The sequence below is a fragment of the Caretta caretta genome, chromosome 14, assembly GCF_965140235.1.
Source record: "Caretta caretta isolate rCarCar2 chromosome 14, rCarCar1.hap1, whole genome shotgun sequence".
Lineage (NCBI taxonomy): Eukaryota > Metazoa > Chordata > Testudines > Cheloniidae > Caretta > Caretta caretta.
The window spans coordinates 39,128,507-39,146,914 of record NC_134219.1 but is presented as its reverse complement, the minus strand read 5'-3'; the positions used below and the strand labels follow the sequence as shown (position 1 = coordinate 39,146,914).

The 18,408-nt window shown below is 50.7% G+C and overlaps 1 protein-coding gene across 1 annotated transcript in view; it reads right to left on the bottom strand.

Moving 5' to 3' along the window:
* LOC125621541 (uncharacterized) overlaps window positions 1-16,835 on the bottom strand; it is a 29,499-nt gene extending 12,664 nt beyond the window's left edge. Inside the window, 4 exon segments of the mRNA XM_075119881.1 lie at window positions 9,798-11,688; window positions 13,803-13,919; window positions 14,822-14,948; window positions 15,483-16,835. Coding sequence (XP_074975982.1) covers window positions 9,798-11,688; window positions 13,803-13,919; window positions 14,822-14,948; window positions 15,483-15,704 — 2,357 coding nt within the window. The 5' untranslated portion in view covers window positions 15,705-16,835.
* Window positions 16,836-18,408: the final 1,573 nt, after the last annotated feature.

The following is an 18,408-nucleotide window of genomic DNA, read 5'->3' as shown; positions in this document are numbered from 1 at the left end:
GCCACCTCCCCCTGCCCCCTGCATCCCCCTCCTGCCCCCTCTTAGAGCCACCTCCCCCTGCCCCCTGCATCCCCCTCCTGCCCCCGGCCTCACACATCCCTGTTCCCCCCTCAATACCCCCTGATCTCACCTCCCTGCCATCTTCTGCCCCCTCGCGGCTCCCCCCTCCTCTGCCCCACCCCTCAGGTGTCCCAGCCCCACCGCCAGCAGGGCCCGGCCGGGCTCCCCCCGCCCCGCGCACACCGGGGGCTGCGGCAGCTTTCCCGGGCCCGGGGCAGGGAATCGCAGCCGGCTCCGCGGGGAGCAGCCCGGGGGTGCCGGGGGGGGCGGGTCTCTCTTACCTTCCCTCCGAGCGGGGCCCCCCGGGGCAGGGGCCGGGCCGGGAAGGGGCCCTGGCCGGGCTGGGGGCTCTGCCCTGGGAGAGGCTCCCGGGGAGCAGCGGGCAGGGCCCGGCTGGAGGTTCCCCTCTCCCGGCTGCAGCCCGGGCTCCGGGCTCCCAGCACCAGCCGCCGGGGCTCGGGGATCTCGCCGGGAGCCAGAGTCCCCGCAGCGGCTGCGAGTCACTTCCTGGGCCGGGCTGAGCCCCGCGATCCTCCCGCCAGAGCCGCCTCCCAGCCGCTCCTGGGTCCTAGCGATCAACCCACAGATCTGCAGCCCCCTGGGGACCCACCTCCACTGGGCACGGGCAGCTTCTCCCCGCATTAAGGGAGCGTCATGCATAGAAGCAAATGTACCATTGGGCAAACAGACAAGAGACAATCCCAGAGAGCAGGGAGAAGGGGGGGTTTCTACAGAGACTGGGGATTGTTCCAGAGAGTCCCCAATGTCTACATGGACACAGGGATGATGGGGGTCCTGGTCCTGGAGAGGCAGCCCAGAGATAGACCTGTAGACCGTGTTTCTCGGTGACACTGACACTGTGTACGATTTTCTCTCATAACAGACGGGCACAGGGAGCAGTTGGCCAGAGCTGGTTTCTTGTCTGCACCCCACGCTCACTGGCTACCAGTCCTGGGCCGGAGCTACCGGCTCTGCTCCCTTCACTCCATGGAGCTGTCAGAGCTTTGCCACCAGGTTTCCTGGAGTTATTTGTGGGGCCGGATTAATCCATCCCTGGGCTCTAGGCAAAAGTCCTTCATGTCTTCCCCCCTGCACTAGGGATCCCCTCTGCCCCTCTCCCGGCTGGCTCCCCGCTGTTGACACTGACAGCAGCTCATTGTCGCACACCTGCATATCAGCGGTGAAGCTCTAGCTAATCTGGTTCAGAGGCTGGTGCTCTGCCCACTCAGCTTTGGCCCCATTAACCCCCCCACCCCAAATAGGACAGGGAGCATGGCATGGGGGACAAAATGGAGTGAGCTGTGTTGTGACCTGGTGCATGGGAGGTCACATTGCCACTCGCTCAATTTTGGCCTCATGCAAACCCCCTCCAAAACGGGGTGCAGGCCTTTGGCCCTAGGCATATACTTAGGTTGCCTATGCCTTAATTCAGCCCTAACTGCACTTGATCTGTCCCAGGCTGGGGGCCTGCAGGGGAGTTATTCAGTCACTGTTATGTCCAGAGGGGTCTGGTCCCTGTTCAAAGAAAGAAGGGTGCGCTCGTATAGTGGATGCTTTGTCCCAGAAAGGGGTACCTGTTCTTCCCCAGCTCACTGGCTAAAGTGATCCCCACTCAGTTTGGCTTTGAAGGGGGAAGAGGTGTGACACAGTGGAAATTTTTTGTAATATTTTTGTATGAAAAGTGTCCGTGCCTCAGTTTCCCCTATACTTGTTAACTAGGTGTCCGGAAAAGGTTGTTTACTCTCTGCAGAGATCCAGCTGTGACTGATGCCTAGATGTCTGCACTCCATGTCCATGGAGAGTCTGAGAACACAATGGCCACTTGAATTGCCCAGACATTTGGTACCTAGCACCTAACAACCATGGATGGCCCTCCTCCCCTCCGCAGTAAGCCAGCCCTGTTTGACCAGCTGGAGAACAAAGGGCTGAGGAGGAGGACAAGGAACAAGGTCTGCCCAGGGACAAGAACAAAGGACTGAGGAGGGGCCATGTCAGGGGTTGTTAAGTGTGGGCTCTTGGAGGCTTTAGACTTTCTGGAACTGGGACGAAAGAGAGGCTGGAGGACTGTGTGCTCTAGGCTGGCCAAGATGGACCATGCTGTAACTTTCTGATCTCTGTGCTAACCACGGATGCTCTATGTCTTCCAGAAATCTCTATCTATCCCTCCTGCTTTCCCGACACTGGCTGAGAGTCCAGTCCGATGCTGAAGGTGGGGGTGTGTCGCTCCCTTTGGGTGTACAAGTCTCCCTCGGGTGTCCAACTCAGGTGGACTTGCTGGGTGGGAAGGGAGCTGAGGGTTTGGTGAAACTAAGTGGCTTGCGGTCAGGAAAGAGTGAGACCCGCAGAGGGGGGCTGGCACACTGCAGAGGTCCTCGCGGGGCCTGTTCCAGAGCACTGGATTGGTAGATCCATGGCAGGATCTGTGTCTCAGTTTTTCATCCGGGGTCACATGCTGCTGCCTCCTCCCTTGAGATCTGGGAGCCTGAACTGAGCAGCTGCTGCTCCCCCAGCAGGGTCCCTGCTGGGGAGAGAACAACTCTGGCAGGCCAGTGGTGGGGTACCCACTTGTGGGGGTCCAGTCCTCTTTTTCAAGGACTCTGTAAAGACTCCTCCAAAGTGTCACAGGTTCAGCAGGAGAGATTAAGGGACCCCCACATCAGAAGATCCCATGGCCCAGAGGTGAGAGCACTGGGAACCCCCTGTTCAAATCCTTTCTCCCCATCAGGCAGAGGAGGGAATTGAACCTGGGCCTCCCACATCTGGGTGATTACTCTGACCCCTGGGCTACATGCTTAAGGGAGGGATCACACACACACACTCTCTCCTCTGGCTGTTTTGTGCAGCTTGACATCTGCCTAACTCATTCTCACAGGCAGGCACCTAGGCCACCTGACTCCAGCAGAGGGGTTCCCAGCGGTACATTCGCAGGCAGAGAGAGGTGCTGGGAGGCTGCTGAGTGCGCCCAGGGCTGGGATTCACCTCACTTCCAGCTGCCTCCGATGCCAGGAATCTTGCCTGTGCCAGCTGGGTGTTAGCCCCAACCACAGCCAGCCTCTCACCACTGGAGCGCTCTCCCCCGGGCTATACCAGCCCTGCAAGCTAAGAATAGACCCCCTCCAGCCCCTGGAGGATCCCTTTGACCCTGAGAGCATCCCAATGCCAGAAGCCAAGGGGCTCCCTGGTATTGAGCAGTTTTAGCTGGCTTAATCAGCCCAACTCACTGTTGCCATAATGTGGATCTAAAAGGTGCTGTGTCGTATAGCATTGGAAAACTACAAACTCACTGCTCAGTGATATTCTTGCATGAGGTACGTGCATATACATGAGCAGGAATATGTTCTTAAAAACCTGGCTGTCAGGCTTAAGTCATCTTGCCCCAGATAAAGGAATGTGGTTCTTCCGCCTGCCTGAACCTGTCTGCAATGCAAATGGAGCGAGGGCAATGAAATTACATTTACACCAAGGGGAGACAATGTCAACCAAAGTGGAAGATGGCACTTCCCACTCTCAATGGGAGATGGAAGCCACAGCTCCAAGAAACCTTCCTGCCTCCTGAGGCGAGGTCATTGAACTCTGGAAGCTATAACCAGGCCACAAAGCCAGCTTGGCACACATTGCTGGGCAGATCCAAGCAGGCCGAGCTCCTGTACACCTGTGAAAGGTGGAATCTTCCAGCCAAGGGGTCTGAAGGTCCCCAGATACTGAGTCTAGGCGAGAAACCTGCTGAGACACAAGGCTCAGATTCACTGAAGATAAATGTACACACTAGAAAGCACGTTTTGTGTGTAACCTCTCCTGGCTTTTTCACACTTACTGGACATCCCTTAATCCTAGGTTCCCTGGGAATAAATTCAGTTTTAGTTTTACAACAAACCATCTCAGTGCCGTGTGAATCCTCAGCTAACTAACAGGGTGGGGCTGTGCACTGTCTCTTTAAGAGAGCAGCAGACTTACTAAAGTTCTGTGAGTGCTACACTCAGGAGGATCTGACCCAACACAGGTGGTGACAACCCCTCACTGGTCTGGGTTGAACCCCACAGCATCACAATGGCACTAGACCAGTTTCACCTGACTGGGACAAGGGCCTACACTCACTAAAAGTTACATTTTCTACCTGATAAAACAGATCGTCATCCAAAAGGTCAGTCTTTCACAGTGTTTGCTAGGGCCAAGGAGCCAGCCCCCAGTCATCCAGGAAGTATCCCGTTTCTATGACTGGATGCAGAGTGTCTTGTGACACACTGAATCAGTCTTTTGTCTTTCTTCCCAGGCAGGGTGATCCCCTCGCTGTCAGATCCTCCTTGTCACTGTCACAACCTTTCAGTGTTTATAGTTCAGCTTTGATAGTTTTCCATTCATTTTCTGAATAGGCGCAATGGTGGACAGTCGGTCAACTCATTGCATAATGGGCTAGCCAGGAAAAACTCACTCCAATTTAAATGGGCTGTCACCAAAACGAGGGATTCCCTGGTGACTCTCTTCCACTCCAACACCATAAAGGGATAACTTTCAATATAGTTACGTTATTACTTCTCTATCACCTATACATGCATCTTGCAATATTTATGAGTATCAACACATACTGCTATTCTGAAACAACACATTATAAGCTTTCAGGAGAGATCTCACATGCTACCCCTTATGGATAAATACCAGGAAAATATTAAGTGTAGTGAGTTTGTCAGGTGTGGGACAGGAGTTGCTTGTACTGAACAGTGAGCCTTTTCCCCTGGGCCTTTGTGTTACAAAGCCCCGAAACCTGGGCTGCAGGGAGAAGTTTATCTCCATTAGAGGAGCGAGGACTAAGTCGTACCCTCTCCTCAGCATCTCCCCTTGGCTGTCTTAGGCAGCTCCCTGCCTAACACGCTGGCTTTTGTGGATCCCATTCATAGGCCCCTCTCTCTCCCCATGCTTTGTATAGAGAGACTGGGTGACTGAGTCAGGCTTTCTAGATCACGTTGATTGATTTTTCTAGTCTCTTTGTGGATCCAGGCCTTAGTAGCTGCCATCAGCCGGGTCTTTGGTCTCTAGACAATTGCAGACCAGGCTGAAGCAGAAGGGTCTAGTTACCAGATGCCATCCCATGTCCCTTTAGAGGTTTCTGATGTTCACCCAATAAACCAGCCTTCTCCTGAGGGGTACCTAGAACACTCCCTGACTTTTTTTTTTTTTTTTTTAATTCACCAGTTGCAGCAAAATTATTACATTATGCATAGGTGGCAGGAGAACACCCCCTTTGGGGAGGCTAATCCGCCAGCCCCACCCCTTCCGCCAGTGGTGCCCCCAAGGTGGAGCTCCAAGCCCCCCCACTGCTGGAGGAGCCCCAGCCGCCCCAAGCCACCGGCTGGCCTGAGTTCTGAGCTGAGCCACTGGACTGACCCCCGCCCCGGGTTGGCCCAAGCCACCCAGGGCAGCACCAGTCCCTGGCAGCTGGTGGGCCCAAACTCCAGGCCCTCAGTTGGAGCTGAGCCCCACCCCGGCTTCAGGGAAGAGGGGGAGGGAGGCGGGGCCTTCAGGTGGAACATGGGCGGGGCCACACCCTGGATTAGGAGAGGTTTAGCCTGCCCTGGCCTTTGATACCCACCGCCCATGACATCGCATCCAAGAGACAAACACCATTGTGTTGGGTGTACGGCCTCCCTTTGCTCGGCTACAACTAAATGAAAACATACCTAGCTCTCAACAGCACTTTTGATAGCAGCTCGAGAAGCCCTTTACAAAATTTATCATTCCTCTCCACAACTGCTCCACCCAGATTAAAAAACACCCACCTCTCCATGCTGATTAACTCCCCTCCTGCAGGAGGTGGGCGAATGGGAAATGCTGGCCAGAGGGGACTGCCCCTGCAGATGGATTTTCCCCACTGACCCACAGAAGATTCAGAAAACCAACGAGTTGGCAGTTCTAGCATCTGTAGTCTGAGGTGGTGAAGGCTGGGGCTAGTGGCTTCCCAGACGGCCGCTGGGATCCTTTAGTCGAGACAAAGGACACTGGGAATTTGAGAAGCTAATTTCTACTTTATTATTTGAAAGCAAGAAAGAAAATATAACCATCCCCACCCATCCCAAGGTTCGGCACAGCCCAGCCCAGCACCGTTCCCAGCTCCCGTGGGCACCAGGGAGAGAGGAATGAGTTAAAGCTGGTAGAAAAGCACAGACAGTCCACGAGAAATGCTGGGACCCAGTCACAAAAGCAAATGTTCCAGAGCAGGAAACATGGGGAGTTCAGGTTTGAGGGAAGCCATGCGGGGTGCGTGGAGCCCAGAGTGTGTCTATAGTCCACACACAGGAGACTGCGGTAGGTGAGGAGAAGACCAGCAGGGCCAACAGGCTCTCTTTGGGTTGATCAGGCTTTAGGGCTGGTCAGACCTGTTCATTTCCCTGGCTTTCTTCTCCCTTCTGCCCAGCCTCATCCTCTCAGCAAGCAGGAGACCCTGCCCCTTTCCCATCACACCTCTTGGGGTGTCATCTGTAGCCCTTTAGACTTCAGGGACAGCTTTGCCCAGCACTGGTAGGAGAATTCCTGTCTCTCTCTGGCACTGGTGTAGTGAGTTCACAGTTCTCAGCCTCAGCTGTCTGGCTCTCAAGAGCAAACCCAGCAGTTTACCAGCTCTGTTCCCCCCATCTCCCATCCTCTCTCCCTACTGACTGGATCTCACATCACTGCAGGGATCAGGCAGTAAATTCTTTCCCCATTTCAGTCTGCATCTCAGAGTTTAAATCTAGTGCTCACCCTCAGTGTCTGTGGGATAGATATTGATCATTGTCATTGTTCAAACCACGCAAAAATCACATGACAAGGTTAAAATGAAATATACAAAAGACTATTCTGACAAACAATCGTTTGTCTTGTGATTTCCTCAATAAATCTGAGCTACATCCTGTCAAGCTAAACTAATATCAAAGTACGTGACCAAACAGCCTGTAGGAACAGAGAATAACCCACAGTCCAGGGTGTCTATAAAAGACTTTCACATTCATAAGGTGAAATCCCAGAGAATCTTAAGACTTTATATCAGGAAAATAAATTTACCCATTTCCCTCTGAACTGGCTAAGCCTGCTTTATTTCACACCTTATGGTTGTTAGTTACAAAAGTTTTAGCAGAAAGAAAGAAAGAAAGAAAGAAAGAAAGAAAGAAAGAAAGAAAGAAAGCCCAACTTCCCATCTACAAATGACCTGAACTACCCTAGAAAAAGCCTGGAAGGAATTTTTACCAATATATGGAAACAGCAATAAACACAGAAAGCTCAATCTGTGCTTTCTTCTCCAGCCCTCAGAAGTCTGATTTAGGATCAGGGAAATCAAACGGTCATTCCTAAGCACGGAGAGCTAAGAACACTGCGGCAAATGACACTTTGGGAGGTGGAGGGGTAGAATGAGGAGGATAAACTAGAGGTGGGCAAACGTTTTGGCCCAAGGGCCACATCTGGGAATAGAAACTGTACAGCAGGCCTTGAATGCTTACACAATTGGGGTTGGGGTATGGGAGGGGGTGAGGGCTCTGGGTGCGGGCATGGGTTCCAGTGTGGGGCTAGAAATGAGGAATTCAGGGTGTGGGAGGGGCTCCAGGCTAGGGCGGGAGGGTGGGGGGGGTGCGGGCTCCGGCTGGGGGTGCAGGCTCTGGGGTGGGGTTGGCGATGAGGCGTTTGGGGTATAGGAGCATGCTCTGGGCTGGGACAAAGGGGTGATGAAGGCTCTGGCTAGGGGTGCAGGCTCTGGGGTGAAGCTGGGGATGAAAGGTTTGGGGTGCAGGAGGGTGCTCTGAGCTGGGATCGAGGGGTTTGGAGGGCGGGAGGGGGATCAGGGCTGGGACAGGGGATTGGGGAGAGGCTATGGGGCGCAGGCTTCAAGCAGCGCTTACCTCAAGCAGCTCCTGGAAGCAGCGGCATATCCCTTCTCTGGCTCCTATACAGAGACGCGGCCAGGCAGCTCTGTATGCTGCCCTGTCTGCAGGCATTGCCCCCGCAGCTCCCATTGGCTGCGCTTCCTGGCCAATGGGAGCTGCAGGGGCGGCAATTGGGGCAGGGGCAGTGTGCAGAGTGGAGCCCCCTGGCTGCCACTACGTGTAGAAGCTGCAGGAGGGCCATGCCGCTGCTTCTGGGAGCCATGTGGAGCAGCACCGAACACTACTCCCCAGCGAGAGCTCCAGAGGGGGACAAGCCCCAGCAGCTGCTCCCCAGCAGGCCAGATCCGGCCCATGGGCGGTCGTTTGTCCAGCCCTGGGATAAACTCTGCAAGGTTTGGACAGAGGCTGCTGTGTCCCTGTGGAGCGTGAGGGTGATGGGGGAAGGAGGGAATCCCTCAGACTCTCCCCGTCGCTCACAAATAAAACAGAAGCTAAAACACCACATTTCACTGTCCCTGCTCCCACTTTTGTAGTATCTGTTTAATTCTGGCCCATAAGGGAAAAAATGTATAAACACTAAATGCTTTTCAGCAGGGCCTGGAGTAATGATAGACTATCTAGGAATGAGAGAACCTACCCCAGGCACAGGTGCCAGAATGAGGGATGCTGCCGCATCCCCTGGCTTGAAGTGGTTTCCATCATATCCAGGGTTTACAGTTTGGTTCAATGGCTCTCATCACCCCACTGGACAGATTGGTCCAGCATCCCCAGAGGGGGAACTCAGTGACTCTAGCAATCACTCTGCTAATGGTGGGGTCCGAAGGAATTAGATGCTCAGGCTCAGTCTAGGGTAGGATGAGTGGGGGCGGGTCAGAGGAGATGAGCTGGCTGATGCTGACCACGTTTCCTACCGTAGACAGGCTCTCGGAGGCTGATGCTGCGGAGGCAGAGGTGGGATCTCCAGGCCTCCCACGAAAGGCCCTGTGGCAGTGGTTCTCAACCTGCGGCCCGATCAGCACACAGCTGCAGCCCACATGACATCCTCAGGGCCATACAGGTAGTATTGGATGCGGTCCACATAATGCATTATGGGCCACATATGCAGCCTACAATGGTAAATAGGTTGAGAACCCGCCGCAGTCTGTGGGAATCAGCCTCTCTCAGTGGTGCTGTCTGAATGCAGCGGGGGCAGGGAGAAGGGGAAGAGGGGGTGAGTGAGGAGAGGCAGCACCTCTCTACCCCATGCTCTCCCTCACCTCTTATCCCATCATCCCCAAACACTCAGCAGCCCAGCACCCAGCTCCCCCTGCTTCCCAGCGCCACCAGCCTCAACCATTCAATCCGCAGTGTCCTCCCCATAACCCATCGGCCTGGTCCCTTAACGGTTGATCCCAGAGAGTCCAGCGCTCTGGGGGATTCGGGGAGGGGAGGAGTTAAGGAACAGCTCCAGGTAAGTGGGGGAGCCCAGTGCAAAGGCTGGTGGAAGATGGGAGATGGGGACAGGTGTGTAGAGTGAAGGTGGGGCCTGGCCCAAGTGTCCTTCTCCTCAACTCCATGGCAGGGGGATGGGCAGCTGGATCCTTGGGAGCCAAATATTCCTGATGTGTGTGGGAATGAGGAAATGGGTTTGTCACCATGGCCAGCCCCAGTCAGGGCCCTGACAGAATTTCCCTGCTGCGTGGAGGAGTCTCTGATGTCCAACCCGGCGTTAGCTCTGCTTGAAGTTGAGTGGAGCGGACAATGCTTGATTCTGTGGGAGCACCAGCTGAAGATTCCCCCACATTCAAGTTCTCCCTCTTCTGTGGATTGCTGATGGGTAATAATGTGTGAGCTCGGATTGAATCTTTTCCTGCATCTGAGGTATTTCTAGAGTCTCTCCCTCTTGTGTGAATTCTCCGGTGTTTAGTAAGATTTGAACTGTTATTGAAGCTTTTCCCGCAGTCCACGCATTTATGGGGCTTCTCTCCAGTGTGAATTATCTGATGTGTAATAAGGGCTGATCTGCGACTAAAAGTTTTCCCGCAGTCCACGCATGTATGGGGTTTCTCTCCCGTGTGGATTCTCTGATGTGTAACAAGGGCTGATCTCACTTTGAAACTTTTCCCACAGTCAAGGCACTCATGGGGTCTCTCTCCCGAGTGGGATCTCTGATGTGTAACAAGGTTTGACCTCTGAATGAAACATTTCCCACACTCAAGACATTTATAGGGTTTCTCTCCCGTGTGCATTCTGCCATGTATAATAAGAGATGATCTCTGACTAAAGCTTTTCCCACACTCAAGACATATGTAGGGTTTCTCTCCCGAGTGCATTCTCCCATGTTTAATAAGGGATGAACTCTGACTGAAGCTCTTCCCACAGTCCAAACATTTATGGGATTTCTTTCCTGTGTGGATTGCCTGATGCGTAATAAGGGTTGATCTCACAGTGAAACTTTTCCCGCAATTGAGACATTTAAAGGGTTTCTCTCCTGTATGCATTCTCTGATGTGTAATAAGGGCTGGTCTCTGACTAAAACTTTTCCCGCAGTCCAAGCACTTATGGGGTTTCTCTCCTGTATGGATTCTCTGATGTGTAATCAGGGCTGATCTCACAGTAAAACTTTTTTCACAGTACAGGCACTTGTAGGGTCTCTCTCCCGTGTGCGTTCTCTGATGCGTAATAAGGTTTATGTTCTGATTGAAACATTTCCCACACTCAAGACATTTATACGGCCGCTCTCCTGTGTGGATTTTCACATGTTTCATAAGGGATGATCTCTGACTGAAGCTTTTCCCACATTCCCAGCATTTATGGGGTTTCTCTCCTGTGTGGGTTCTCCGATGGGTAAGAAGGTTCGATTTCCGATTGAAGCTTTTCCCACAGTCGAGGCACTGATACATTCTCTCTCCTGTGTGGATTCTCCGATGTTTAGTGAGGTTTGAGCTGTCACGGAAACTTTTCCCACAATCCAAACATTTATGAAGTTTCTTTCCTGCATGGATTGTGTGATGCATGATAAGGGCTGATTTCACACTGAAACTTTTCCCACATTTGAGACATTTATACATTTTATCCGCCATATGGATTCTCTGATGTGTAATAAGGGCTGATCTCTGACTAAAACTTTTCCCACAGTCCAAGCACTTATGGGGTTTCTCTCCCGTATGGATTCTCTGATGTGTAACCAGGGCTGATCTCTGACTAAACCTTTTGCCACATTTCAAGCATTTATGAGGTTTCTCCCCTGTATGAATTCTCTGATGTGTAGTCAGGTTTGAGATCTGATTGAAACATTTCCCACACTCAAAGCATTTATAAGGCCTCTCTCCTGTGTGCTTTCTCCCATGTATAATAAGGGATGATTTCTGGCTGAAGCTTTTCCCACAGTCCAAGCATTTATGGGGTTTTTCACCTGTGTGGATTCTCTGATGAGTGATAAGGTTTGATTTCTGATTGAAGCTTTTCCCACAGCTGAGACATTTATAGCGTTTTTCTTCCTTGGGATTTGTCTGTGGGTCTGTGGTTTTCTTGGGGTCCTTGCATCCTACCCCACATTCAATGGATTGTTTCTCTTTCTTTATTGGGTGGTTTCCCAGCTGCCTCTCTGACCTCTGCTGACTTCTCCAAGCTTTGCCCTGGTCCAAGGACTGGGAAAAATTCCCTTTGGCTCTTCTCCAAAAGTTCCCCTGCAGTTCCACTTGATCAGGATCTTCCTGCTGTGAATTCTTCTCCTTGTTCTCACTCATCATAGCCTCATCAACTGCTGGGAGAGAGAGAGAATCCAGACAAAAATAATTCCCTGTGATGGGAAGAAAGGACAGAACAGGGAACAGCACAGAGGGGAAAACACAACATGGTAACTGTTGGGGAGACTGAGGGCTGGTCTACAGTACACAGTTAGGTCGATGTACGGCAGCTTACATCGACCTAATTATGTCAGCGTACACACTAGGGCCTTGTCCTGCCAGTGGAAGTGCCCTACTACACCCACATAACAACTCCACCTCCAGGAGAGGTGTAGGGCTTAGGTCGGTGTAGCGAGGGAGACGCATTGTCTGTGTAGACACTGCGTTCCTTACATGGGCTGTTGGCTGTCTTGTCAATTTGACGGCTCTGCTGGAGCTTTGAAATGGACAAGAAAGCCAGACTCCTAGCTCCACAGCTGGGCTGCTGCCAGCTCTCTGCTCCAAGCCGGGCTACCACCTAGGCTTCTGCCTTGGGCTACCGCCCATGCTCTCCACTCCCAACTAAGAGCCCTGCTGCCCCACCAGTCCAGGTGCCATGTTCCCTGCTGGCAGCCTGGCTGCCCTCCTCACTCTCGGCTCCCCACCGAGAGCACAGCAGCCAACTGGACTCCGGGCACAGATCTCCCCACTGGAGGCGAGAAGCCCCAGGCAGCTTCCCCCGGCTCATGGCTCTCAGCTCCCCAAGCTGCCCCTCTTCAGACAGTGGAAGCACTCTGGTGAAGACGCAAACCACCGACAGAAGGAGGGGAGCACGTGGACATCAGCCACAGCAGTAATTACTGTGGTGGCTGTAAGTTGACCTAACATAGGTCGACTTAAGATTGTAGTGTAGATATGCCTTCAGAAATTGGACTCTGCCTCCATATCCCCATACTCCCAGGGAAGTAAAGTCGGGGATGAATCTCCTTACAGTTAATGTAGGGTCTGATGCCTTTTTCTGCAGCCCCATTAGGACAGCAGGAGCCATGAGCCAAGAAGCAGAAAGTCACATTCCCTCTAAATTATATCGAAACAATGAAATATTGGGCTGCTAAGAAGTAGATCCTGTCCTAATAGCACCCACCACCACCAGATAAAGAAACAGATCTTAAGATGTTTACAGAAAACTTAGTTTGACAGCATTCTGTCTGGCAAGGAATCACTTATCAACAGTTGTGATTGTGAAATCCGTACTTCTTTACTGTTTGTCTTTATGGTCCCTGCTTTGCTATTGTTTATCTATATGGTCTCTGTCTGGTTCTTTGCTTGTTTCTGTCTGATAGTAGTGCGGCAGCTGCCCCACTCCTGGAGAACAGGGGTTAAAAGCAGCCAAGCTAGGCTGATTGGGGAAGCAGCTACAGCTGGGGCCATGCCAATCAGGGCCCAGCTTGCCCTGATAAAAGGGCTGTGGGGCCAAGAGCCAGAGGAGTCTCTCTTTAGCTGTGGAGAGAGAAGGACCTGGCTGCCTGAGAGCAAAGCAGAGCAGGACCGGACCTGGCTGCCTGAGAGCAGCTCAGCTCAGCTCAGCTCAGCTCAGCTCAGCTCAGCTCAGCTCAGCTCAGCTCAGCTCAGCTCAAGCCTGGCAAATCCCCAGGCTGAGGCCTTGCTAAAGGCCAAAGCAGGTACTGGGGCTACAGAGGTGCAGCCTGGGAATAGCCCAAGATCAGAGCTGCCAGACCTCAACCCCCTGCTGACTCTATCATGCAGAAGCTGGAGTCCCCAGGCAAACCAATCCTGACTGGCCACCAGGAAAAGCTCATCTGCCTTATTGGGAGTGGTGAGCATTGTATGCGTACTGTGTGTATTCTGTCTTGGTAACCGTGTAAATAAATAGAGGTTAAGGATATTACTGTGTAAGGCTCTTTCACTGGTAAAAGGTCCTGTAAGTACACAGAAGATTACGCCCTGACCCCTAGGAACAGGGCAGGGGGCCTAAATGAATTGCGCTATGCCTTGAGTCCTAGGAACAGGGTAAAGGTGAGGGCCATAGAGTGTGCGGGTAACACTAAAGGATGGTTGGGAAGCCATAGGTGATGTCCACCATGATGAAACGATACCAGAGGGCTACAGCCTGACGAGGTGGGGTGAAACACAACCCGGGGAGCTTGCTAATAGCACAGCTTTGGGTGTCCCAGCTTTTTCATTCACTCGCCAGATGGTTTCTGTTTCAGTGTCACTGATTCCTCACCTGTGCGGGTGCCTCTGTGGACCTCCCATTCCGCGGAGCCCTGGAGATCAGGGACCCACGGCTCTTCCCCTCTTTCCAGCTGGGTGATCAGCTCCGGTTTGGGAACAGGAAATCCTGCTGGGAAGGGGAATCAGGAAGATGAGCGTGTATCTCAAGTATTGACAGTATTTGTCACAAAGAACATTCCCTGAGTTCAACCTGCCCCATGCTGAGCTGGGGGATTGTGGAATCCCAAAGGACGGGAACATGGTCACTCTAACTATGCGGATGTGGAATCTGAACAAATGTAGACAAGGCCACTGGGCCCCCCCAGGAGAGGCAAATGTCTGTGGGGGGAAGAGCTGTCACAGCATCGCTGGGGGTTTCCAGGATCTGTGCACTCTGTGGGACTTGCTGATGTAGACACAAACCCCTGCCTAGTTCTAAACCTCCAGAACCCTCCCCATGGCTGGAGCTAGTCCCAGGAATGGAGGATCACAGGGACGGAGAGTGTAAAGAGACACCAGGAGGGTGATGTAATGTCTTTTCTTGGGTCTTTTTCTTGAAAGCATGTGTCTTTCACTAACCAAAGTTGGTCCAGTCAAAGGTAGTGCCTCCCCGACCTTGTGTCTGTCCATCCTGGGACTAACGGGGCTACACCAACACTATAAATTAGTGAGAAATAATACAGACAGGGCCATACGCTGCTTCTGCTCCTTTGAAAGCTGGAGGGATGGGGATGAATCAGCAGGTTTATGATTCCCTGATTCCATTGGAGGGGGTATGGCAGTTGTAGTCAACAGGCAGACTGTGGGCTAAATCTGGACTGCTGGACATTTTTGAATGGACCCCAAAATCTTTGAATTTACTTATATTTATTTTCTTGAGTCTGGATCTTGACTATACTTTGACCAAGAAATATGCATGTGTAGACTCTGGGGTACATTCCCTGATCAGTTAGATTAGAGGGGAAGAACTGAACAGATTCAGACATGCAGACCCCACGGCTTTTAATGGTTGAGGGGACAGGAATCCCTTACCCAGTGAGATCACCATCTCGTAGTTCTCCTGCATGACGTCCCTGTAGAGGGCTCTCTGACCAGGGTCCAGCAGAGCCCCCTGCCCCTCGGTGAAATACACAGCCACCTCCTCGAAGGTCACCGGCATCTGAAACAAGAGTTCCCCATTCAGCACCTGCTGCCCCAGCCGCAATCCCACTAGTCATGGGGGAGGAGGCCCAGAAAAGCAGATTCCCACCCCCACCCTGCTCAGAGCAGCCAGGAGGCTTCAGGGAATGGGAAAAGGTGAGAGCTCCTTGTCCCCCCCCAGCAGACTGAGCAGGGCAGGGTCTTCTCATTTCCCACACGCCTGCTAGCCAGAGGCAGATACAGGAAGCAGAGCTCTGAGCCGGGGACAGGGTCAGGAATCCCGACAGCTTCCCTTCATATTTCACAGCAGCCTCTGGCCAGCTCCATCACTGGGAGTCTGGTCAGTTTTCCCAGCCCTGCCCAGGGGGGTGTTTCCTGGTTCAGAAATGGGGGAATGCTCCCCCCTGACCATGGGCCTGTTCAGAGAATCAGGCCTAGGTTGAACATTTCCCAGCAGGTTTATCACACCCTCGCCCCCCGCCTCACCCTGTGTCTTTCCTGCCCCTCCCCTTCTACAGCAACCCCCCCTTGCAGCTCTCTGAAAATCCCCTACCTGAGCTGGCTCCATCACAGCTATTTCCCTTCCCTGTCCCCTGGAAGACGGGACGATCTGGAGCAAAACGTGGACGTGATTCCTCAGCCTGTCGGGGCGATGGGGGAAGGTTTCAGGAGGGGCTTGAGTCCATTTCAGACTTTGATTGCCTCCGCAGGCTCTCTTCCTGCAGACAGATGCTCTAAACCAGGGGTTCTCAAAATGGGGGTTGGGACCCCTCATGGGGTCACCAGGTTATTACATGGGGGGTTGTGAGCTGTCAGCCTCCACCCCAAACTCTACTTTGCTTCAAGCATTTATAATGGTGTTAAATATACAAAAAAGTGTTTTTAATTTATAAGGGAGGGTTGCACTCAGAGGCTTGCTATGTGGAAGGGGTCACCAGTAAAAAAAGTTGAGAGCCACTGCTCTAGACCAGGGGGTTCTCACAACAGATTGTTTGGTGGCCTTAGAGTGCAGCCACCAAATCTTGCTCGTGGCCACTCTGAAAAATTTTCCTAAAATACTTAGTTAACTTTAGGAAAAACAAACAAATATTAGGGCTGTCAATTAATTGCAGTTAACTCAAATTAATTGCAATTAAAAAAATTAATTGTGACTAATCAGTTAATTGCACTGTTAAACAATAGATTCATAGATATTTAGGTCAGAAGGGACCATTATGATCATCTAGTCTGACCTCCTGCACAACGCAGGCCACAGAATTTCACCCACCACTCCTGCAAAAAACCTCATGCCTATATCTGTGCTATTGAAGTCCTCAAATCGTAGTTTAAAGACTTCAAGGAGCAGAGAATCCTCCAGCAAGTGACCCGTGCCCCATGCTACAGAGGAAGGCGAAAAACCTCCAGGGCCTCTTCCAATCTGCCCTGAAGGAAAATTCCTTCCTGACCCCAAATATGGCGATCAGCTAAACCCTGAGCATATGGGCAAGATTCATCAGCCAGATACTACAGAAAATTCTTTCCCGGGTAACTCGGATCCCACCCCATCTAATATCCCATCACAGGCCATTGGGCCTATTTACCATGAATATTTAATTACCAAAACCATGTTATCCTATCATACCATCTCCTCCATAAACTTATCGAGTTTAATCTTAAAGCCAGATAGATCTTTTGCCCCCACTGCTTCCCTTGGAAGGCTATTCCAAAACTTTACTCCTCTGATGGTTAGAAACCTTCGTCTAATTTCTAGTCTAAACTTCCTGGTGGCCAGTTTACATCCATTTGTTCTATATATCCAATAGAATACCAATTTAAATTTATTAAATATTTTTGGATGTTTTTCTACATTTTCAACTATATTAATTACAACACAGAATACAAAGTGTACAATGCTCACTTTATATTTTTATTACAAATATTTGCACTGTAAAAATGATCAAGAAAAGTAACCGTATCTTTCAATTCACCTCATACAAGTACTGTAGTGAAATCTCTCTATCGTGAAAGTACACCTTACAAATGTAGGTTTTTTTTGTTTGTTAAATAATTGCACTCAAAAACAAAACAATGCAAAACTTTAGAGCCTACAAGTCCACTCAGTCCTACTTTTCGTTCAGCCAATCGCTAAGATAAACCAGTTTGTTTACATTTACGGGAGATAATGCTGCCCTCTTCTTATTTACAATGTCACCTGAAAGTGAGAACAGATGTTCACATGGCAGTTTTGTAGCTGGTATTGCAAGGTATTTATGTGCCAGATATGCTAAACATTTGTATGCCCCTCATGCTTCGGCCACCATTCCAGAGGACATGCTTCCATGCTGATGACGCTCATTTAAAAAAAAAAACATACGTTAATGAAATTTGTGACTGAACTCCTTGGGGGAGAATTGTATGTATCTGACCCTATTTTATCCGCATTCTGCCATATATTCCATGTTATAGCAGTCTCAGATGATGACTCAGCACATGTTGTTCATTTTAAGAACACTTTTGCTGCAGATTTGACAAAACGCAAAGAAGGTACCAATATGAGATCTCTAAAGATAGCTACAGCACTCGACCCAAGGTTTAAGAATCTGAAGTGCCTTCCAAAATCTGAGAGGGATGAGGTGTGGCGCATGTTTTCATAAATCTTAAAAGAGCAACACTCCCACGTGGAAACTACACAACCCGAACCACCAAAAAAGGAAATCAGCCTTCTGCTGGTGGCATCTGACTCAGATGATGAAAAAGAACGTGCATCTGTCAGCACTGCTTTCTATTGTTATGGAGCAGAATCCGTCATCAGCATTGACACATGTCTTCTGGAATGATGGTTGAAGCACGAAGGGACATATGAATCTTTAGTGCATCTGGCATGTAAATATCTTGTGATGCCGGCTACACCAGTGCCATGTGAACACCTGTTCTCACTGTCAGGTGACATTGTAAACAAGAACTGGGCAGTATTATCTCCTGCAGATCTAAACAAACTTGTTCGAGTGATTGGCTGAACAAGAAGTAGGACTGAGTGGACTTGTAGGCTCTAAAGTTTTACATTGTTTTGTTTTTGAATGCATTTTTTTGGTACTTAATTCTACATTTGTAAGTTCAACTTTCATGATAAAGAGATTGCTGTACAGTACTTGTACTAGATCTGAAAAATACTATTTCTTTTGTATTTTACAGTGCAAATATTTGTAATAAAAATAAATATAGAGCACTGTACGCTTTGTATTGTTGTAATTGAAATTACTATATTTGAAAATGTAGAAAATATCCAAAAATATTTAAATAAATGGTATTCTAGTTTTGTTTAACAGTGCAATTAATTGCAAATTTTTTTAATAACTTGACAGCCCTAATAAATATGCACCTATCCCTGTCCAAATCCTTGTAATTTATTTATGTAGGGTTCTTCTCCACCCCTCCGCCCTGCCCCACATTAACTAGAAAAAATAATCATAGGACTGGAAGGGACCCTGAGAGGTCATCTA